Source organism: Lepus europaeus, chromosome 1 (genome assembly GCF_033115175.1).
Source record: "Lepus europaeus isolate LE1 chromosome 1, mLepTim1.pri, whole genome shotgun sequence".
NCBI lineage: Eukaryota > Metazoa > Chordata > Mammalia > Lagomorpha > Leporidae > Lepus > Lepus europaeus.
The window spans coordinates 183,811,864-183,834,356 of record NC_084827.1 but is presented as its reverse complement, the minus strand read 5'-3'; the positions used below and the strand labels follow the sequence as shown (position 1 = coordinate 183,834,356).

Sequence of the window (22,493 nt, the reverse complement as noted above, 5' to 3'; positions counted from 1 at the left end):
GCGCTGCGCGGTGGCGGGAAGGACAATGGCGGGCAGGCGCGGGGCCCTGATCGTGCTGGAGGGCGTGGATCGGGCGGGCAAGAGCACGCAGAGCCGTAGGCTGGTGGCCGCGCTGCGCGCCGCGGGCCACCGCGCCGAGCTGCTGCGCTTCCCGGGTGGGTGCGCGCCGCCTCGCGGTCCGGCGGCCCTGACAGCCGCGGCGTCGCGCCGCTCGGTGGATCTGCGCTTGGCGTGCAGACACCCGCACGCCTGTAAGTGCGCGGTCCGAACGCGGGACCGTCGCCGCCCCGCGCCCAGAAGCCGCCTCCAGCCCTGGGGTCCGCGTCTCGTCCCTGTGGGGCCGGGTTCGGGCGGCTGCCCGCCCCTGGGGGGGTCTGGGGGCGCGTTTGCGAAGCAGAGCGTTGGCCCGGGCGACGCGTGGGAAGACACTGGATGTTTAGTCAGGGGAACGCTTAGGGCGTCACAGGCCGGGTGCGGAAGGGCTTCCTTGGGCATTTATTAGTCTAATCTTGGAGCCAGCTTGGCTGCAAGTTTTAGAAATCCCTCCTTTCGAGTCCCTGCTGTCCACGTGGCGCGCCCTTTTCTGAGAAAAACTGCTTTGGCGTCAGGGGAAAGCCCCAGTCTGCGTAGAAATTTTCATACAGCGAGGTTCGGCCCAGAGCACACGCTAACCCCAACGGAAAGCCTGACCCCTTGTGTGTTTCTCTTTTGTAGAAAGATCAACTGAAATCGGCAAACTGCTGAGTTCCTACCTGGAAAAGAAAAGTGAAGTGGAGGATCACTCGGTGCACCTGCTTTTTTCTGCAAACCGCTGGGAACAAGTGTAAAAACAACCACCCCTGCCGTCCCTTCCCCACGCACGGCCTCGCCCTGGTGAAGGGGCCGGGGCTGCCAGCAGGGCTGGTCTAGTTAGTCCTCAGTTCCAGAGAGGGCTCAAGACCCCTCCTGGAACTCATAGGCTTACCTCTGTTTAAGTATGTAGAGAAAGTCATCCGAAAGTAGAATGCCTACACACACACACACACACACACGCCCCATCTTCCCTACTTACATCGCGGGTGGCCGTTGCATTAACAAGCGTGCGGTTTACATGCAGGTTTCCTCAATGTATGTGTTCATTGAGCGCCTCTGGCGTGCCCGTTCAGATATTTTAATTTCCATTCACATATACACAGATATCACACAGTTGAAGTTGTTTTTTTTTTTTAATTTCTCTGTGTATGGCTTTTTTAAAATTAATTAATTTATTAGGCAGAGTTATAGAGAGGCAGAAAAAGACAGATCTTCCATCTGTTGGTTCACTTCCCAGATGGCCAGAGCGGTGCTGATCCAAAACCAGGAGTTTCTGGGTCTCCCATATGGGTGCAGGGGCCCAAGCACTTGGGCCATCTTCCACTGCTTTCCCAGGCCATAGCAGAGAGCTGGATCAGAAGTGGAGCAGTCGGGTCTCGAACCTGTGTCTGTATGGGATGCCGGCACTATAGACAGTGGCTTTACCTGTTAATACCACAGTGCCAGGCCCTGGTTTTTGTTGTTGCTTGTTAAATTTAAGATTTATTTTATTTATTTGGAAGGCAGACTTACAGAGAGCGATTCCATCCACTGGCTCACTTCCCAAATGGCTGCAGTGGCTGGGGCTGTGCCAGATAGGAGCCAGGTGTTTCATCCATCTTCCACACGGATGCAGGGCCCCAAGCACTTGGGCCGTTCTCCGCTGGTTTCCCAGGTGCCTTAGCAGGGAGCCGATGGGAAGCAGAGCAGCTGGGGAACAAACCAGCACCCAGATGGGATGGCAGCCTGGCAGCTGGTAGCTTAACCTGTGTGCGTGTGTGCGTGTGTGTGTGTGTGTGTCTTTCGCACACAAAGTGTTTGGCTCCTCCGCAGCTCTGGCAGGTGTCCTTGGTCCTTTTCGTGGCTGCAGGATTCTCCACCAAGCCTCACACCGTGACTGAGCCAGTTTGCCGGTAGACCTGAGGCTTCTGGTTTCTACTTACACAAACCTCTGTCACTCTCCTCCGTGTTGCTTATGCTTTGCTTGGAATGGCTTCCCCCACTCCGAGTTAGAGATGACAATGAGGTCATTTTTGTAATCTTTTAACATGTCTGGAATTTATGGTGGTGATTGATCCCATTTTGCCTTTTGTGGGTTTGTAGAAAAGTGTAAAACATTTATGTCTAGTCGGGTAGCGATGTCTAGCGAGAGGGTAATCCTGTCTGAAAGCGCCAAACTCAGCACCTGTGTTCATTTCCCCTCATGTCTTCATGGTTCAGGGTGTTTTTTTGTTTGTTTAATTTTATTTTATTTCTGTGAAAGGCAGAGTTTGAGAGGGAGAGAGAGATCTTCCATCCACTGGTTCATGTCCCAAATGACCATCTGGGCCAGGCTGAAGCCAGGAGCTTCATCTAAGTCTGCTATATGGGTGGCAGGGACCCAAGCACTTGGGCCATTTTCCACTGCTTTCCCAGGGGCGTTAGCAGGGAGCTGGATTGGAAGCAGAGCAGCTGGGATTTGAACTGGCACCCATATGGGATGCTGGTGTCACAGGCAGCAGTTTAACCCGCTGTGCCACAGCACCAGCCCAGTGGTTAATTTCTTCTTAGATGCTGTTCTGCTGTCTGGATGGATCAGTTTGTTTAGCCGTTCACCTACTGAAAGATGTCTTGGTTGTGTCCAAGTGTTGGCAGTTAGGAATAAAGCCGTTACAAACATGCACGTGCAAGCTTTTGTGCAGACATAAATTTTTATCTCCTTGGGGTCAATCCCAAGGAAGAGAATTGCTGGATCGGTTAGTTTTGTGAGAAACTGCCAAAATGCCTTCCCAGACGCCTGCCATTTTGCATTCCCGCAGCAGCAGGGGAAGCTGCTGTCGCCGCACATACTTGGTGCGTCTGGTGTGGGGTTTCTCATTTTTGGCTTCCTGATAAGTGTGGCCGTGTCTGATTTGCATTCCCCTAAGGAGCTGATGTGGAGCTTCTCTCACAAACTTACCATCTTTGAGTCTTTGGCAAGCTGTCGGTTAAGGTCTTTGGCCTGTTCTGTTTTTTAGATTTATTTTGAAAGAGCAGCAGAGACAGGGAGAGACAGAGCTTCATCTCTTGGTTCGCGCCCTAGAAACAGCCAACTCTGGATCAGGTCAAAGTCAGGAGCCAGGAGCTCCATCCAGGTCTCCAGTGTGGGTGGCAGGGACCCAAGTACTTGGGACATCATCCACTGCCTTCCCAGGGGCGTTAGCAGGGAGCTGGATCAGAAGTAGAGCAGCCGGGATTGGAACCTGCTCTGCTATGTGGCATGCAGCGTAACAAGTGATGGCTTCACCCACTGCTCCACAGTGCTGGGCCCTTTTGGCCTCTTTTATTTTTTTAATCCCTTTTTAAATCTGCCTGCTTGCTACTGTGTTTTAAGAGTTCTTTGTATTTTGGATAACATTTTATCGGATGTCTGTGATGCGTATTTCTCCCAGTTTGTGTTGACTGCAGAATTTTTGTCTTCCTGAAGCCCAGCTGACCAGTTCATGGGTTGTGTCTGCTGTTACGTCTGCACAGTCATCGCCACACTCAGGGTCATCTTGCCTTTCTCCCTCATTACTGTCGCAGCTTTGCAGTTCTGTGATCCATTTCGAGTTAGCTTTGTGCCTGCGTCCGTTTCTCTGCACGTGCTGTCCGCTGGTTGGAGACTTGCTGCACTGTCAGAGGCAGGTTGCTAGATTTAGGTGGGTGTCCCTGCATTTGGAGGTCCCTGGTGACATCAGCTGGGAGAGGTGAACTTGACTTTGCCTCCAGGCCTTCAGCAGCCGTGGAGATGCGGTGGGCCTGTGGCATTTGATGGAGTCTGTCCTTGGCATCCTGGCCATCCTCATCAGGGCAGCCCCGGCACACGGGTACATCCCCTGCTGGCTGCGTCTTGCCTTCTGCACAGGCAGCTGAGAGGCCTCCGGTCCCCTTTCCGGTGTTTCTGGGACACTGGGCTTTCTCATCAGCATGTGCTGCTGTGCAGCAGGGCTGCCTTCCCTGCTCAGAGCTTTTCTGAACAGGCCTGTGTCCTGTGGGGCTTCTGGGTGGCTCTGTCAGGATCACCACGTACGAAAGAGTTGAGGGCCTCCGAGGCCAGGGCAGGGCTCAGGAGTGTTCCTGTCTTCCAGGCCGTTCATTAAGGAGACGCTGAGCCAGGGTGTGACCCTCGTCGTGGACAGATACGCGTTTTCTGGTGTCGCCTTCACGAGCGCCAAGGAGGTGAGTGCTGCCTCGGCACCCCAGGGGCCTGTGCTATCTTCATTCACAGAGTCCAGGGTCTTAGGTCCTCCTTTTATTTCTTTCCATCTCTTTTTCAGGTAGATTTGGTTTTCATCAGTGAGAAGAGCTTCGGTGGCTATAGATTTTCACAGATATGAAATGTGTTCTTATTGGGATGATATATTTCACTGTCGTACTTTCTTTTTTTTAAAGATTTATTTATTTATTTGAAAGAGTTACACAGAGAGAGGAGAGGCAGAGAGAGAGGTCTTCCATCCGACGGTTCACTCCAATTGGCTGCAACAGCCAGAGCTGCACCGATCCAAAAGCAAGGAGCTAGGAGCCTCTCCCGGGTCTCCCACAAGGGTGCAGGGGCCCAAGGACTTGGGCCATCCTCCACTGCTTTCCCAGCCATAGCAGAGAGCTGGATCGGAAGTGGAACAGCCGGGTCTTGAACCAGCGCCCATATGGGATGCCGGTGCTTCGGGCCAGGGCGTTAACATGCTGTGCCACAGTGCCAGCCCCATGACATAAGTTTTTTAAAAATATGTATTTATTTATTTGAAAGGCCGACAGATCCTCCGTTCACTGGCTTACTCCCCTAATGGTTATAACAGCCAAGCTGGGCCAAGCCAAAGCCAGAAGCCAGAACTCCATCTGGGTCTCCCACGTGGGTGCAGGGCCCCAAGCACTTGACTGGTCATCTGCTGCTTCCCAGGTGCATTAGGAGGGAGCTGCCTCAAAACCAGGCACTCCAGGCTGGGATGTGGACTGGCTTCACCCTCTGCACAGCACCCACCCGACCTGCGTTCATGGAGACAGCTGGGGGGCAGCACGGGGCATCTCGGAGCTGTTACTCTCCTGCCCCCTCGTTCCAGGAAGTCATTGCGTTACAGCTGGATGGTGGCGACTGCAGAGCCCTTCTTCCAGTTTTTATTTTAAAAATTTTGTGTACATGCCAGCAAAGAACAAGCCATCAGTACCTTACAAGCCCCAGGGACTTGCTCATTTCCTGTGTACCACACAGACAACAGTGTCAGCTTCTTCAGAAATGGTTCCGTACGTGTCCAGGAAATGCCCTGCCTCGCCTAGAAACAGCAGTCATCCCGCTGTGTCTGTGTTCAGCTGGGGAAGCTGCTGTTGTGTGTTGTGTTCAGCTGTCTCTGGGGAGCTGTTGCCATGTCTTGTGTTCAGCTGTTTGGGGAGCTGTTGTTGTGTCTTGTGTTCAACTGTGTGGGGAGCTGTTGCCATGTCTTGTGTTCAGCTGTGTGGGGAGCTGTTGCCGTGTCTTGTGTTCATCTGTGTGGGGAGCTGTTGCCGTGTGTTGTGTTCAGCTGTGTGGGGAGCTGTTGCTGTGTCTGTTCATCTGTGTGGGGAGCTGTTGCCGTGTCTTGTGTTCAGCTGTCTGGGGAGCTGTTGCCGTGTCTTGTGTTCAGCTGTCTGGGGAGCTGTTGCCGTGTGTTGTGTTCAGCTGTCTGGGGAGCTGTTGCCGTGTCTTGTGTTCATCTGTGTGGGGAGCTGTTGCCGTGTGTTGTGTTCAGCTGTGTGGGGAGCTGTTGCTGTGTGTTGTGTTCAGCTGTCTGGGGAGCTGTTGCCGTGTCTTGTGTTCAGCTGTGTGGGGAGCTGTTGCTGTGTCTGTTCATCTGTGTGGGGAGCTGTTGCTGTGTCTGTTCATCTGTGTGGGGAGCTGTTGCCGTGTCTTGTGTTCAGCTGTGTGGGGAGCTGTTGCCGTGTCTGTTCATCTGTCTGGGGAGCTGTTGCCATGACTTGTGTTCAGCTGTGTGGGGAGCTGTTGCCGTGTCTGTTCATCTGTGTGGGGAGCTGTTGCCGTGTGTTGTGTTCAGCTGTCTGGGGAGCTGTTGCCGTGTCTTGTGTTCAGCTGTGTGGGGAGCTGTTGCCGTGTGTTGTGTTCAGCTGTCTGGGGAGCTGTTGCCGTGTCTTGTGTTCAGCTGTGTGGGGAGCTGTTGCCGTGTCTTGTGTTCAGCTGTCTGGGGAGCTGTTGCCGTGTCTTGTGTTCAGCTGTGTGGGGAGCTGTTGCCGTGTGTTGTGTTCAGCTGTCTGGGGAGCTGTTGCCGTGTCTTGTGTTCAGCTGTGTGGGGAGCTGTTGCCGTGTCTTGTGTTCAGCCGTCTGGGGAGCTGTTGCCATGTGTTGTGTTCAGCCGTCTGGGGAGCTGTTGCCATGTCTTGTGTTCAGCTGTCTGGGGAGCTGTTGCCATGTCTTGTGTTCAGCTGTGTGGGGAGCTTTTGCCGTGTCTTGTGTTCAGCTGTCTGGGGAGCTGTTGCCGTGTGTTGTGTTCAGCTGTGTGGGGAGCTGTTGCCGTGTCTTGTGTTCAGCTGTGTGGGGAGCTGTTGCCGTATCTTGTGTTCAGCTGTGTGGGGAGCTGTTGCCATGTCTTGTGTTCAGCTGTCTGGGGAGCTGTTGCCGTGTGTTGTGTTCAGCTCTTTGGGGAGCTGTTGCCTTGTCTTGTGTTCAGCTGTGTGGGGAGCTGTTGCCGTGTCTTGTGTTCAGCTGTCTGGGGAGCTGTTGCCATAGCTGTTCAGCTGTGTGGGGAGCTGTTGCCGTGTCTTGTGTTCAGCTGTCTGGGGAGCTGTTGCCGTGTGTTGTGTTCAGCTGTCTGGGGAGCTGTTGCCGTGTCTTGTGTTCAGCTGTGTGGGGAGCTGTTGCTGTGTCTTGTGTTCAGCTGTGTGGGGAGCTGTTGCCGTGTCTTGTGTTCAGCTGTGTGGGGAGCTGTTGCCGTGTCTTGTGTTCAGCTGTGTGGGGAGCTGTTGCTGTGTGTTGTGTTCAGCTGTGTGGGGAGCTGTTGCCGTGTGTTGTGTTCAGCTGTCTGGGGAGCTGTTGCCGTGTCTTGTGTTCAGCTGTGTGGGGAGCTGTTGCCGTGTCTTGTGTTCAGCTGTCTCGGGAGCTGTTGCCGTGTCTGTTTCATCTGTGTGGGGAGCTGTTGCCGTGTCTTTTTTTTTTTTTTTTTTTTTTGACAGGCAGAGTGGACAGTGAGAGAGAGACAGAGAGAAAGGTCTTCCTTTTGCCGTTGGTTCACCCTCCAATGGCCGCCGCGGTAGCGCGCTGTGGCCGGCGCACCGTGCTGTTCCAATGGCAGGAGCCAGGTGCTTATCCTGGTCTCCCATGGGGTGCAGAGCCCAAACACTTGGGCCATCCTCCACTGCACTCCCTGGCCACAGCAGAGAGCTGGCCTGGAAGAGGGGCAACCGGGACAGGATCGGTGCCCCGACCGGGACTAGAACCCGGTGTGCCGGCGCCGCAAGGCGGAGGATTAGCCTGTTGAGCCACGGCGCCGGCTTGTTGCCGTGTCTTGTGTTCAGCTGTGTGGGGAGCTGTTGCCGTGTCTTATGTTCAGCTGTGTGGGGAGCTGTTGCCGTGTCTTGTGTTCATCTGTGTGGGGAGCTGTTGCTGTGTCTGTTCATCTGTGTGGGGAGCTGTTGCCGTGTCTTGTGTTCAGCTGTCTGGGGAGCTGTTGCCGTGTCTTGTGTTCAGCTGTCTGGGGAGCTGTTGCCGTGTCTTGTGTTCAGCTGTGTGGGGAGCTGTTGCCGTGTCTTGTGTTCAGCTGTGTGGGGAGCTCTTGCTGTGTCCCGTCTCCTTTTGGTGATGTGGAATCAGAGTGCCGCCAAGGTCCACAGAGCACAGAGGCTCCTCTTGGTGTGTAGGTCCTCGCATCTTTTTCTTGTATTAAGATTTTCGAATTTCTGGTTTTTTGGTTTTTTTTTTGACAGGCAGAGGGGATAGTGAGAGAGAGAGAGAGACAGAGAGAAAGGTCTTCCTTTTCCATTGGTTCACCCTCCAACGGCCACCATGGCCGGCACATCGCGCTGATCTGAAGCCGGGAGCCAGGTGCTTCTCCTGGTCTCCCATGCGGGTGCAGGGCCCAAGGACTTGGGCCATCCTCCACTGCCTTCCTGGGCCATAGCAGAGAGCTGGCCTGGAAGAGGGGCAACCGGGATAGAATCCGGCGTCCCAACCTGGACTAGAACCTGGTGTGCCGGTGCCGCAAGACAGAGGATTAGCCTGTTAAGCCACGGCGCCGGCCCTGGGTTTTTTTTTGAGATTTATATTATTTATTTATTTGAAAGAGTTACGCAGAGAGGAAGAGAGAGAGAGAGAGAGAGATCTTCCATCCACTGATTCACTCTCTAAATGGCCCCAATGGCTGGGGCTGGGCCAGGTGGAAGTCAGGAACCAGGAGCTTCTTCAGGTCTCCCACATGGGTGCAGGAGTCCAAACACTTGGGCCATTGCCCCCTGCACCCCCAGGCATACTAGCAGGGAGCTGGATTGGAAGTGGAGCAGCGGGGTCTCAAACCAGTGCCAGCTTTGCAGGTGGCAGCTTTTCTCGCTACAACACAACACGGGCCCCGGAATTTCTGTGAGAACAGCTCTTGATGATGACTGACTGCAAAATGTTAACTTCTTTTTAATTTTTTTTAAAGATTTTATTTATTTATTTGAGAGGTAGAGTTATAGACAGAGAGAGACAGAGACAAAGGTCTTCCTTCCACTGGTTCACTCCCCAGATGGCCACAATGGCCGGAGCTGCAACAGTCCCAAGCCAGGAGCCAGGTGCTTCTTCCCGGTCTCCCACATGGGTGCAGGGGCCCAAGCACTTGGGCCATCCTCCACTGCCTTCCCAGGCCACAGCAGAGAGCTGGACTGGAAGAGGAGCAGCCGGGACTAGAACCGGCACCCATATGGGATGCCGACGCTGCAGGCGGAGGGTTAACCTGCACATGGCACTGGCCCCAATGATATCTTCTTTGTAAAGGTTTATTTTATTTATTTGAAAGGCAGAGCAACAGAGAGGGAGAGACAGAGACAGCGTCCTTCTGCTGGCTCACTCCTTAAATGGCCGCAACAGCCAGGCCTGGGCCAGAAACGCTATCCGAGTTTCCCACAAGGGTGGTAGGAGCCCAGGCACTTGGATCATCGTCCACTGCCTTCCTGGACGTATTAGCTGGCAGCTGGATCAGAAGTGGAGCAGCCAGGGCTGTAACCAGCGCTCACGGCAGTGTGGAATGGCAGCCCCAGTGACAACCTTTTTGCTCTTTTGCTAGGTGGAGTCCTTCCCCTATGAAAGACTCAGTTGAGTAAGAACAAGACGGGAATTGGCAGTGGTGGGCTTGTCCCCTGGCGTGGCATGCTGCCAGCCTACAGGTCGGGGCAGGCCGAGGGACGGGCTACTTCCCCTACCCGCTGCTCGGGCTGTCGTCCTAGGCTGTGGCCCTGCCTCATCTCCAGAAACAGGGCATTTCAGAGGGTGGGTGGAGGAATCAGAGTGAGCATGCACGCTGACCTGGACGAGATCCCAGGACCACTTCAGCAGGCCCATGAGGACCCAAGGCTGTGACGCCATCTGTCCCGTTGGGAGTGACTTCAGAGGAGACCCAGAAGGAAATCGTGGGAGGAAACAAAAGAACTGTGGCTGTGCAAGAATCCTTGTGCCACCATACACCTCAGCTTTTTCCCCCTTTCTAATTCCTTTTAAAATGAAAATTAGGTCCCACTAAGCTTCGTTCTCTTAAGGGTTGCTTTCTTTGTTAGCAGAATTTTTCCCTGGAGTGGTGTAAGCAGCCGGACGTGGGCCTCCCCAAACCCGACCTGGTCCTGTTCCTGCAGTTACAGCTGGCAGAGGCTGCCTCGCGGGGAGAGTTTGGCCGCGAGCGGTACGAGAGCAGGGCCTTCCAGGAGCGGGCACTGCAGAGTTTCCACCAGCTCATGAAAGACCCAAGTCTCAACTGGAAGGTGAGCATCTGAGCCTGTAGCACTCGGCGCGCCTGCGGCTTGCTTCTGCTCTGACCATCTGGCTTCGGTGAGGCGCTGAGGAACAGGCACCCTGCACTGACAGCCCAGCCCTGCCCCCAGGGCCTCCAGCCAAGGGAGACTCCCAGCTGCTCCACACTTGGCTCTGCCTTTGTCCCAGAGAGCAGCGCTTGTGCTGAGGTTGTGTGGTCCAGGGTCGGAGTTCGACCATTCCCAGGCCAGTTCTTGGAGCTCCTGGACGCGTTTGCCGATTCCCTCCTGCCTGCCCATCTCGCCCTTGGTGTCTCCAGGCACAGGTGTCCCCAACCCCTCACCTAGATGGAAGTGCCACAGCAGGACTTCCCTGTGCAGGACAAGGCTGTGTGTGGTGTCCTCTGGCCTCAGGGCACATGTTCACCCCAGTCCCAGGCTGGATGCCAAAGCTGGCCCCTCCTTGAGCCTCTGCTACTTCTCTCTGGACACTGGTCCCCGTGCGCCTCTCCACACAGCCAGAGGTCCTGGTCAGGCAGTGCCTGCAGTGTCCAGTTTGCATTTGCCCACCCAGCTCCTCCACCAAAGCCAGGGGTGGTCTCGGTGCCACCCACCCTGCTTCACTGGTCCCTTGCCTGTGACACGGAAGGGTTTACCCTGACATTGCACTCTTGGTTCCGACAGCAGAGAGTGGATAGCGATGTCCTTGAGCTGTGCTCTCCCTTGGCCGCAAGCAGCCCCAAGAGCCCCCTGCAGCGTCTAGGCACGGGCCCTGCACGCTGCCACTAGGACGTGTGTGTGGGGATCACGTTCTTGGTGCTTTCTGGGAGTGTTCCAGAAGCTGCTGTCACAGAGGCCGCAGATTCCGGGCCAGCCCTGGCGGCACAGGGGACTCCCTGGGAATGCATCCCCCGGCCCCAGCGGAGAAGCCCCTGTGTGCTGACCATCCCCATGACCTTTCTCAGGTGCACACACCAGGGCACAGAGTGGCTGGGCCAGAGCAAAGTGCAGCCCCAGGAGGGCAGGACTGGCCCAGGTTGGCTTGGCCCTGCCCACACCTTCCTTCCACCCCTGCAGTCACGAGTGGGTGGGAACCAGGACAGTTAAAGGAGCTGCAGTGCCCACAGTGGGGAAGCAGCTGACGTGGACGCCAGAGCTCGTCCTGCCTCGGGGCAGTGGCAGGTGTGGGGGCAACGCCACTGTACCGTGGACACTTGATCAGATGGGGGGGGGCTCCCTGTGGCAGATTCGGGTTCTGCAGGCCCACCAGCGCTGAGCACTGTTAACGGAATCTCTTCCTCCTGGATCTTGGGAACAGACGGTGGATGCTTCCAAAAGCATTGAAGACGTCCACGAGGAAATCCGTGCTCTCTCCGAGGACGCCATCTTCAGTGCCGCACAGAGGCCGCTGGGAGAGCTGTGGAAGTGAGCCCAGGCCATCCCTGGAGAGAGGAAACTGGAGGGCTCCTGTTCCCACGGCCAAGGTCCTCCCCACCTGTCCTATGTCAGGCCACTGCATGAAGTGGCAGTCCTCCTGAATCTCTTAGAATAAAAACTCCCACAGTGTGCTTGTGGGAGGTCTCACCTTCTTAGCCAGCAATGGGCTCAACCCCATTCACTGAGTGAAAAAGGGCCCCATCTCAGGTCCAGGACTTCCCTGGTGAAGGGTCTCCACTGTGGACTTTGGCTCCTATGTCCTCACATCACAGGGCAGCCAGGCAGGCAGTGTGAGTGGCCTAAGGAGCTGCATTTTTTTTTTTTTTTTTTTTTTTTTTTTTTTTTTTTTTTATTGCAAGGTAGAGTTAGAGTGTGAGAGAGAACCTCCATCCACTGGTTCGCTCCCTGGTCAAAACAGCATGGGCTGGGCTGGGCCAAAGCTAGGAGCTTCTTCTGGGTCTCCCATGTGGGTGCAGGACCCAAATACTTGGACCATCCTCCACTGTTTTCCCATGTGCACTAGCAGGAAGCTGGATTGGAAGTGGAGCAGCTGGGACACACACTGGCACTCACGGGATGCGAGTCGCAGGCAGAGGCTAACCCACTATGCCAAAGGCCAGTCCCAAGGACCTGTATTCTAGATGAAGCTATGCTGATGGGGCTACAGTCACGTCCTGGAGGAGGGGCCTCCCCATTGGAAAGGGTGTGATGTTTCAGCAAACAGCTCCTGCAGTGGGCATCCGGTAAGCACCTTGGCCTGGGAGAGTCCTGGAGCACCAGTGAGGACAGCAGTCCAATCTGGGAGCTGCTGTGTCGCCAGCTGTGAGGGTGGCGGGGGCAGGGCCCCAGGCACAGAAACGCCCCAGAAAGAGGGCTTGCTGGCAGCGTGACATGAGCGGCACAGTAGCCTGCAGGGCGAGAAGCCATGACAGATTTTTGGGCCACTCCATCTAGGGCCCGGCAGGGTTTCCCTCGATTTTTGTTTTGTTTTGTTTTAAGAGATTTATTTATTTATTTGGAAGGCAGAGTTATACAGAGAGAGGTCTTCCATCTGCTGCACGGATCCAAGGCCAGGAGCCAGGAGCTTCCTCTGGGTCGCCTATGCAGGTGCAGGGGCCCAAGGACTTGGGCCATGTTCCACTGCTTTCCCAGGCCACAGCAGAGAGCTGGATCAGGAGTGGAGCAGCCAGGACTCCTACTGGTGCCCACGTGGGATGCCGGCACTGCAGGTGGCGGCTTTACCTGCTACACCACAGCGCTGGCCTCAGGGTTTCCCTCTTTAGCCTGTACCTGGAAGGCAGGCGTTTACCCAGGGCTGCCCCACCTGAATCTCATGGGACAGAGGAAGAACCAGTCCTCGTCACCTGCCCCTTCTTCCAGCCAGGTCAGTCCCAGCTGCCCAGGGGGCACTTCCTGCTGCCTCCTGTGCCTGCTGCTTCAGGGTCAAGTGTTCACCCAGCCCAGGAGCAGAGACAGATGCCGGGGCTCCCGGGAGCCAGGCGGGACCAGGGCAGGTGGAAGCTGCCAAAGGCTGGGGATGAGCCCGCCGAGGAGCTCAGAGGTTCACTCCTTGTCTTCTGGAGACTGTTCAACTGATTGCAGGAAAAATCAACAGACACAAACCGTTTTCTACTGAAATGTTATTATTCGCCATTGAGCACAGCAAACTACACTACTGAGAAGGACATCCTCTTCAGAGCCTCGTGAGCAAGAGAGAGCTCCCCTTTGGTCCATGCTGGAGACCCTGAGGAGAGGGTGACTGACCCCACCTCCCTCCTGCCCCACCCGCTGCAGCTGAGGGAGGCCGGGAGGAAAAGTGAAAGAAGAGAAAATAAATTAGGTTAGTGCTTGGAGCTAGGGAGTCCTCTGCTGCCTCACTGGGCCGGGCGGAGCTGCCAGCCACAGCCGGATGTCCCCGGAGACGAGCCGAGCTGAGCTCCAGCCCCAGCCATCAGCTGCCGAGCTCCCACCCCGTCTACACTTCCGAGTGGACAGAAAGCTCTCCCAACAGATCCAGGCAGCATGGCCCCAATGGCATGGGGTAAAAGGGCAGGTGCCGAAAGAGGCGCCCAAGTGGGTCTGGAACCACAGCTGGAATCCACGAGCACTCTGGCTCCAGAACTCAAAGCTGCAGTGACCCCTGCAGGCAAGTGCCACTCCCCCGTCCCCATCCCAGCATGGCCACCAAGCAGTGAGGGTGAGGGGAAGCTGGGTGTGGCAGCTGGAGACACCTGGGACAGGCTGCCTGTGGCCAGGCCACCACGCGGTCCTGGCAGGCAGCCGGCGCTGCACTTCCCACACAGCTGGTCTGGACACTGTTGTCTCCAAAGCGAGGAGGAACTCTGCTGTGACTCCGCCTGATCTCCCGCGAGGTGACCCTGGATACACCACACTGGGCAGAGGCCATGGCCCGAGAGCTAGCCTGTCCACGGGCACCGGGCCACAGCGCAGCCACCGCTGTCCCTCACGTGCCAACCTGCAGGGCTGCCACGACTGACTCGTGTCTGTGGAACAACTTCAAACAGGGCTTTAATTCCACACCAACCACAGACCCAGGCGCCAGGCAGCAGCAGCCCTGAAGCCAACGAAGACGGCCGGACTGGCAGGGCCCCGGGGGCTGCAGCAGTTCCAGGCCCAGCTGCACCAGGCTGTCTAGCAGCTCTTCTTGTGCACGCTGACTCCAAGAAGGCAGGTCTGACTCCAAGAAGGCAGGTCTCAGGGCGGCAGTCCTCGGCCCACCGGCAGAGTGGGGTGGTCCAGGGCACAGGCGCTCAGCGGGCGGGCAGGCTGATGGCACCCGGCGAGGCCTGCCGAAGCCATTTCCCAACGCAGGATCTTCAAAGGGACAAGATTTCAAAGTCCTCATCCTCTGAGTCAAAGAATCTTTCTAGTCGCTCTACATCAGAAGACTCTAGAAGGAACAAGATAGACCCTCGTCAGCGATCTCACCCTCAGGGTAAGGAGGCGCTCAGCCAGCCCGGACTGGGGTCGGAGCAGCCACGGGGGAGGGTGAGACCTGAGGAGGCAGAGAGGACTCATAGAAGAGTTTGGCAAACTAGGACAGCCTAGTTAAGGAGAAGGCGCGGCCGGCGTGCAGCAGAGCTGGTTGGCGGGCATCGTTATGGGCGTGTGGAGTCCTGGCTACTTTGCTTGCAATCCAGCTCCCTGCTCATGGCCTGGGAAAAGCAGCAGAAGAGGGCCCAAGTCGCCAAGATGGCCCCTGGACCCACATGGGAGACCCAGATGACGCTCCTGACTCTGGTCTGGCCCAGCCCTGGCCCTGGCTGTTGCAGCCCCTTGGGGAGCAGTTGGAATCCCTCTCTTTCAAAATAAACAAACAAATCTTAAAAAGAAAGGGAACACAAAGAGAGCAGGACCCAGACACTGCTTGCAGAGGACAAGGACCAGGGAGGGGACCCCACTACCCCCAGACAGGGCTGCCCACGCCTAGCAGGCATCTGCCTGGAGCCTTCCCGGCTGGCACCTGACACTCGGCTGGACGTGCTTTTGGGCCCACCTCCTTGTCTCCTGTAGAGTCCGAGGACGCTGAGACAGCACAGCCAGCCCCACGGTGCCCATGGTGCCCACAGTGCCCTGGGCAGGGGAGGGGACACTGCAAGGTCGAGCCTGGAATCCATGCCTGCGCTCCAGGCCTCACAGAAGCAGGCAGCACCCAGGGAACTGCATACTCACCTAGGGACAGGTTCAGGACATCGGGACAGGCCAGGTGAGGAGGCTGCTGCTCCACCAGCTCAAACATGGGCAGGGCACCTCCCAGCAAGGACAGCTGTGGGCAAGACAAGGCTGTCACAGGCCACCCACCCATCATTTTGTCCCCACCCCTAGAGAGACCGGACAGCCACGGCCCTAGAGGAAGCACTGTTGCTATCCCATGGCACTAGGAGGTGCCAGCTATGGCAGGAGCCCAGTCTGCCAACTGGCATGCAGAATGGGCCTGATCGGCTGGCAGTGCAGCACACAGCAGCCAGCAGAGGGCGCAGGGCAGCTGGTGTCAGTGGAGGAAGCCCCCAGGAGCAAGCTTCCACTCAGCACCTCCTGTGTCCACACAGAATGGGGGTGCACCAGAATCGCTGATGACACAAGTGCCCGGTACGCACACCCAGGTCCCTCGCGTGAGCACCATGGGACCCCTGGCCTTGGCCCTGTCTACCCGCTGCCGGTTCCCCAGGAGGCTTTGCGCTGCTGTGTGAGGGGCAGCTACAGACCTTCCTGACTTGCTGGCACCAGTCATTGAAGTCTTCCTCTGTCTTGCAGAAGAACCCCTGCAAGGAAATGATGATGTCACTGAATGAAAGCCCTGCGGTGAACAGCAGCGGCAGCCGGCAGCCGGCGGCACCGGCCTGGATTTCCCTACAGAATGCGACATCAGGTGCGCTCTCCAAGCCTCCCTGACGCCCACAGACGAAGCAGTCACCAGTCTGCTCCACAGCCGTGTGCTGAGCCCACTCCTCCCTTGGCGGAGGCCGGATTCCCAGTGTGACCACACACCCCCGTGGTGAGCCACTGACCCACACACGTGCTCGCCCACGTGCCTCCCTTCAGTGAGATGAGCAACTCAAAAGTAGGTTCACCTGGGCTGTGCGTGTGAGAAGCGTGTGCTCCAGGACTGAGCTGTGTCCAAGAGACCCTCTGGTTTTAGGACCAGACTCCTCTGATGCTTTTTTTTTTTTTTTTTTTTTGACATGCAGAGTGGACAGTGAGAGAGAGAGAGAGACAGAGAGAAAGGTCTTCCTTCCGTTGGTTCACCCCCAATGGCCGCTGCGGCCAGTGCACCGCACTGATCCGAAGCCAGGAGCCAGGTGCTTCTTCCTGGTCTCCCACACGTGCAGGGCTCAAGGACTTGGGCCATCCTCTACTGCCCTCCTGTGCCACAGCAGAGAGCTGGACTGGAAGAGGAACAACCAGGACTAGAACCCGGGGTGCCGGCGCCACAAGGCGGAGGATTAGCCTAGTGAGCCGTGGCGCCAGCCCCTCCAATTCTTAATAACAGAACTGAGAGAACCCCTCAGGTACAGCTGTTGCATCCCCAGGCTGTCACTCTTCCCAGTTTTTCCTCTGGGTAGAGAAGGGGTAAAGGGTGGTCCTTCCCCACTGGGTCACTTTAGGGTGGGCAGCAAGACTTCACTGAGAGGCGGTGAGAGGAGCAGGACTAACAGTCACACTCACACACTCTTATCAGCACACACCTACACACACACCCACTCACACACACACACTCCCATCAGCACACGCCTACACACGCACCCACTCACACACACACACTCCCATCAGCACACGCCAACACACGCACCCACTCACACACACTCCCATCAGCACACGCCTACACACGCACCCACACTCCCATCAGCATACACCAACACATGCACCCACTCACACACACTCCCATCAGCACACGCCAACACATATACCCACTCACACACACACACTCCCATCAGCACACACCTGCACACGCATCCACTCACACACACACTCCCATCAGCACACACCTGCACACGCATCCACTCACACACACACTCCCATCAGCACACGCCTACACACGCACCCACTCACACACACACACTCCCATCAGCACACGCCAACACACGCACCCACTCACACACACTCCCATCAGCACACGCCTACACACGCACCCACACTCCCATCAGCATACACCAACACATGCACCCACTCACACACACTCCCATCAGCACACGCCAACACATATACCCACTCACACACACACACTCCCATCAGCACACACCTGCACACGCACCCACTCACACACACACTCCCATCAGCACACACCTACACACACACCCATACTCCCATCAGCACATGCCTACATACGCACTCACACAAACTCCTATCAGCACACACCTACACACGTACCCACACTCACACATACACTCCCATCAGTACATGTTTACACACGCACCAACACTCCCATCAGCACACACCTGCACACACACATACACTCCCATCAGTACATGTTTACACACGCACCAACACCCCCCTCAGCACACGCCTGCACACACACCCACACTCATACACTCCCATCAGCACACGCCTGCACACGTACCCACACTCACACACACATGGCTCTGCTGTCAGAAGGCTGGAGAGGACCTGAGTGGTCAGATGACACAAGGACCTGCTGTGCCTTTAGACCAAACGTGAACAGATACTGACTCCAAAATGCTAAAAAAATTTTTTAAAAATCCAAGGCGCCCATGCTCGTTCCATACAGGATCTGGTACAAAACGCCCCGCACGCGCCCGGTGGCCTTCGGGGCAGACGCACCACAGCGATGGACGGGTCGAGCTCCCCGATGCTCATCCTGCAGGGCGGGTGTTGGCAGTGGAAGCTCTCGTCGGGAATGAAGCAGAGGTCCGTCAGCTCCACGGCCGGCTGCGTCGTGTGGGGGTCCAGGTAGATGAGCTCCTCACCTGGGCGAGACAGCAGCGGTCAGTGGGCAGCCACCCCGAGCCAGGCTGAGAGGCACGGGAGCAGGCAGACCCCAGACTGGACTCACCCACGTAGCCGATGAAGTAGTGGGCGCTGTTGGGCTTCCCTCCGATCACCCCCAGAGACTGGGGCATCCTGAAGCAGTGCTGTGGGAGAGAGGCAAGGCACTGAGCACGCGAGGGACAGCATCCACATGCCGTGGCCAGCCGGCCGGGCACCCAACGGGCTAGAGCAGGAGGACAGAGATGACGGGGTCTACAAAGTCGAAGCCCAGGAAGGACAGCACAGAACAGTCCACAGGCTCAAGAGCAGAGGCTGGGAGACCCCCTCACGGAAAAGCGGGCGAGCGACAGGGAAGGAGCCTGCTGACAGCGGCTGTGACCAGCTGGGGCCGGAGAACGCCATGGACGCAGTCTGACGCGCTGAGTCGGGTGGGGAGGAGCAGAGAGCGAAACAGAACAGAGGCCCCCAGCAGGCTCAAGAACAGCAAGAGGGCTGGAGGCCGGGGCCGAGGCCACACCCAGCTCCTACAGTGATGGCCTCGAACGTGACTTCTGGGTACGGCCCTGAGCTCACTGAAGGAGTGGGGATGTGCTCGTCAGGGATGGCAGTGGTCCTCGGGCACCCCCGGCCCTGCCCGCAGTCCCCTCCCACAGGCCGACCCTCCCAAGGGACAAGGACCCGGGAAGGAGAGCACGCCCTGAACGCCAGGACCCTCCAAGTAAGTTCTCAAGTCACCCTAAGTGTAGGATCCCACACTTGCAAACAAAACTAGGAGGAGGCCCCTCCCACCTCAAGGGGCAGGTGATGTGGTCCTGGCAGACGTGGCTGCCAGCCCCCAGGCTGGCCACTCACCTTCAGGGTCTCCACATAGGCCTCGTTGATGTCCGTGAGCCCCAGGCGCAGCGGGATGAGAAGCACCAGGGGTCTCCAGGGCGACCTGTTGGTGACCTCGGTGCTGGCAGGGAACCCATTGCAGTGCCAGTCGGCACCTGCAGGCGGGGTGGCGGCTCCTGCGCAGGGATGGCTGCTCCTGCACAGTCTCCCTGCGGGGGAAGAGCTCACAGGCCAAGGAACCAGACCAAAGTTCTCCCGAAGAAGCAGAAAAAGTGAGCTAAAAAGCCAAGTGCTTAAAGAGCAACTCAAATTTGGAAAACAGAAGTATAAAAAGGCTAATGTTTTATAATTCTGCCACCCACAGAGAAACGTTGCCTGTACATATTCAGTTTGAAACTTTATTGTGAAATGGAGCACACCCACAAAACGGCCAAGAGCTCCTGTGCCCGCCAGTCACCTGCCTGGCCACACACAGCTCACCACGCCCGGATGCTGCTCAGCAGGAAGGCACCAGCACTAACTCCTCCTCCTTTCCTTACACCTCCGACCGCGGCAAATGCATTAACTGGCAGAGCGACTCCAGCCGTGGGGAACACGCACCTCCCCACTCAAGGCGGGGACACACAGGGGGAGCCTGGAGCATCGGAGATGGCACAAACATGGGACAACCGAAAGGAATGACAGGGGCTGGCATTTGCCTAGCAGTTAAGACACCAGCTGGGATGCTGCAGTGCCCGGATTAGAGTCCTGGCCCTGGCTCCTCACTCCAGCTTCCTGCTGGGAGGCACTGGCGATGGCTCAAATGTCTACGTTCCTGCCTCACACGAGGAAAGCACAGATTGAATTCCCAGCTCCTGGCTTTGACCTGCCCAGCTCTGGCTGTTGTGGGCATCTGGGGAGTGAAAGAGCAGGCAGGTGCTGTCTATCGAATTCGTTAAAGAATGAGAGTAACCATTAACACTGCATAAAAAAGAATCCATGAATCCGTGACCTCTGACAAAGCTTTTCCAATACAGATGGGGAAGGGGGCCCTTCTCAACAATACCAGTCCATAAATATGGAGGAAGACGAGGCAGAAATCACCAAGTTCAGATCCATATGTAAGAGACGATTCACATAAAACTCATGCATATTAACGATCACTCCCTGCTCAGTAAACGAGACCAGAGTACTTCAGCTTCCCCAGGTGACCCAATGGAGCTCACTGACCCCAAGACAGGCGCCAGCTGCTACTCTTGAGCCAGAAGACCCCCATCCAACTATCATGAAACAGACACAAATCCAGGGGGCAGCACCCCATTGAAGAATCAGGTCAAGCTGATGCTATGGAAGACCAGAGAGGGAGGAGGAACTTTTTGGACTAAAGGACAGTAGAGATGTGGCCACTACCTACACCCAATGCTGGCCCCTTGATCCAGCCAGCAAGCCAGCCCCCAAGGTGGTTCCTGGACAGTGGGGGCATCGGGCTGAGTCACAGGACGTTTGGGTAGGACTGAAACCTGTGCAGACAGCTCAGAACTCTCCGGGAAGAAGGTATCTTAGCTTTCTCTTCAGACTTCACCTAATTATTTTTAAACAAGTTACAGAGACAGAGGGAGAGACAGACAGACAGACCTTCCATCCACTGGTTCACGCCCCAAATGGCGACAGTGGCCAGGGCTGGGCCAGGCTGAAGCCAGGAGCCAGGAGCGTCTTCCGTAGCTCCCACAGGGGTGCAGGGGCCCAAGGATTTGGGCCGTCTTCTACTGCTTTCCCAGGCCATAGCAAAGAGCAGGACTGGAAGCAGATCAACTGGGACTCCAACCAGCACCCAAGTGGGATGCAGGCAGCTTAACCCACTGCGCCTCAGCACTGGTCCCGACCTTTCTATTTCCCACGAAGAGCAAGTTCCAGAAGTTGTTAGTGGAGCATTTCCTCTTGAGCAGCGGCACACTCTGCCATCAGAACCTACCCTGGTACTGTGCCATCTTGGTCCCGCTACGTGTCCTCTCTACGAGCACAGGTCTGGCTCTCTGTCTGTCTTGGTGGGAAAGCTCCATGGTGGTGACATGGTCCTAGCCGAGGACCCTCCTCCGTCTCAGGTGGCAGGGCCTGTGGCCCTCGCACCTGAGCTCTCATCAGTGCACACGTGGTCTTCCAAGCCCTAGGAGTTTTAACATATTTTTGTTTGGAAGACAGACACACAGAGATCTTCCAGGATCTGTTGGTTCACTCCCCAAATGCCTGCAAAAGCTGCGGCCAGGCAGGCTGAAGCCAGGAGCCTGGAACTTAACCCAGATCTTCTAGGTGGGGGCAAGCACCACCCTGAGGGTGACCTCAGCCAGGTGCTACACTCAAGACGTGGCTTTGAGACAGGGACACAGGCACTGTAATACGGGATACAGTGCTGTTCAAGAGGACAGGTTCTGGTAGTCTGTCATCTCCCCACTGACTCAACAGTGACAACAGCCACACACTATGTCTGTCATGCCCTGCCCCTGGCAGCCAGGACAGCCTGGCAAAGGCAGCTCAGTGCCAGCACCAGCACCGTTATCAGGACGTCTCACCACTGACCCAGGGGTTCTCTCCCAGGCCTTTGGGACATCCTGATGCGCAAAGCGGCTCTCGGCCCTGCACATTACCGTCACACCTTGCACAGGGTGAGTTCCAGCTCCCCGAGTCCTGCTGCCCCCTCTCCCGACTGTCCCTGCTTGGCAGCTAACAGACCCCCACGTACCATCTATCCCAGGTTCAACTCCTCCCCCGTCTGTGGCAGCTGTGAGGGCCGGACCTCCAGACAGGAGAGGCCACGGGGCCTGCATGGCCATCTCTGCTGGCCTTCAACAGGCATTCCTGCAGTCTGAGTGTGGTCCCCTCACTGGTTCTCCCACAAGCAGTTCTGAGGGACAAGAGCCCTGGCCTGGCCAAGGTGCCTTCTTCCCAGGCTGCCCACTGGGCAAGTCCTGGCAGCTCACTTCCTATCTCTACGGAGGCCCTCTGCATCTCCCCACACCCACACCCACACCACGCACACCGGGCTGTCAGTCTGCGTGTCCTTGTAAGCTCTTCTGGTTCAATGGATTCATCCTAGTTCAGACATTGGATCCCCTCCCACCCCCACGACGGGCAGTGACACCTCTGCTGGGAAGTGACTGGCCCTAGTCATGACCAGCGCTCCCACAGTCCCTGGGAGCTGTTACAAATGCTGACTCAGCAGCCAGCGCTGTGCCACAGCTGGCTAAGCCATGGGAGTGCCACTTCCATCCAGCTCCTTACCAATGCACCTGGGAGGCAGGAGATAGCCCAAGTACTTGAGGTCTCTGCCACCCACGTGGGAGACTTGGATGGAGCTCCTAGCTCTGGGTGTTGTGGCCATTTGGCAAGTGAACCCGTCGATGGAAGGTGTGTGTGTGTGTGGTTCTGCCTTTTAAATAAATTAATCTTTTTTAAAAACTGCAGACTTGGGTCCTGCCCTTCAGGACCCAAACCACCCCCTCTAGATAAGCCCTTAATTCATGTGCTCAACACAGTTCTAGCACTGCCTATCTGGACAACTGAGACCCCAGAGGAGACTGAAGCCAGACAGGGTCCACATAAAGATAGTCACAAAGCCCTGGGGCACCCCACCATGCCACACAAATCCAGAGGGATGGGCATTCTGAAAACAGCCTGACCCTTGCCCTTCCTGGCCATCGCACTGTGGCGATCAGCCTCCCTTGTGAGGTCAGAACACCGCCTGGGACGCCGTGTCCTGTGTCAGAGCGCCTGGGTTCAAGTCCCACCTCCACTTCTGATTCTAGCTTCCTGCA

The 22,493-nt window shown here is 56.6% G+C and overlaps 2 protein-coding genes and 1 long non-coding RNA gene across 7 annotated transcripts in view; 2 read left to right on the top strand and 1 right to left on the bottom strand.

Annotated features, from left to right (window-relative positions):
• On the top strand, positions 1-11,706 carry DTYMK (deoxythymidylate kinase). Of its 3 annotated transcripts, none has more exons than XM_062194411.1 (5): positions 1-155; positions 715-823; positions 4,140-4,230; positions 9,778-9,978; positions 11,285-11,706. In XM_062194411.1, exons 1-5 carry the CDS (start codon positions 26-28, stop codon positions 11,393-11,395), a joined length of 642 nt encoding a protein of 213 aa, XP_062050395.1. In that variant the 5' UTR covers positions 1-25; the 3' UTR covers positions 11,396-11,706. The 3 variants fall into 3 exon arrangements, with proteins under 3 accessions (XP_062050395.1, XP_062050405.1, XP_062050414.1); XM_062194421.1 differs by having other exon boundaries at positions 9,781-9,978; positions 11,285-11,703; XM_062194430.1 differs by lacking the exons at positions 4,140-4,230; positions 11,285-11,706 and having other exon boundaries at positions 9,853-9,955.
• Positions 11,707-11,732: 26 nt separating this feature from the next.
• On the top strand, positions 11,733-20,563 carry LOC133761730 (uncharacterized). Of its 2 annotated transcripts, XR_009866217.1 has the most exons (3): positions 11,733-12,146; positions 12,426-14,359; positions 15,679-20,563. It is a non-coding gene; the product is annotated as an uncharacterized LOC133761730 (long non-coding RNA). The 2 variants fall into 2 exon arrangements; XR_009866218.1 differs by lacking the exon at positions 12,426-14,359.
• ATG4B (autophagy related 4B cysteine peptidase) overlaps positions 14,228-22,493 on the bottom strand; it is a 28,166-nt gene continuing 19,900 nt past the window's right edge. For both annotated transcript variants that reach the window (XM_062194398.1, XM_062194388.1), the window contains exons 8-13: positions 18,724-18,914; positions 17,936-18,014; positions 17,704-17,849; positions 15,630-15,686; positions 15,097-15,190; positions 14,228-14,314 (exon numbers count right to left, since the gene is read on the bottom strand). In XM_062194398.1, coding sequence (XP_062050382.1) covers positions 14,241-14,314; positions 15,097-15,190; positions 15,630-15,686; positions 17,704-17,849; positions 17,936-18,014; positions 18,724-18,914 — 641 coding nt within the window. In that variant the 3' untranslated portion in view covers positions 14,228-14,240. The remainder of the gene's footprint in view (positions 14,315-15,096; positions 15,191-15,629; positions 15,687-17,703; positions 17,850-17,935; positions 18,015-18,723; positions 18,915-22,493) is intronic.

Coding starts and splice junctions, on each gene's coding strand:
- DTYMK (XM_062194411.1), top strand. CDS start 26: ATGGCGGGCAGGCGCGGGGCCCTGATCGTGCTGGAGGGCGTGGATCGG. Junction 824..4,139: donor GCAAACCGCTGGGAACAAGT/GTAAAAACAACC, acceptor CCTGTCTTCCAG/GCCGTTCATTAAGGAGACGC. Junction 9,979..11,284: donor ACCCAAGTCTCAACTGGAAG/GTGAGCATCTGA, acceptor TCTTGGGAACAG/ACGGTGGATGCTTCCAAAAG.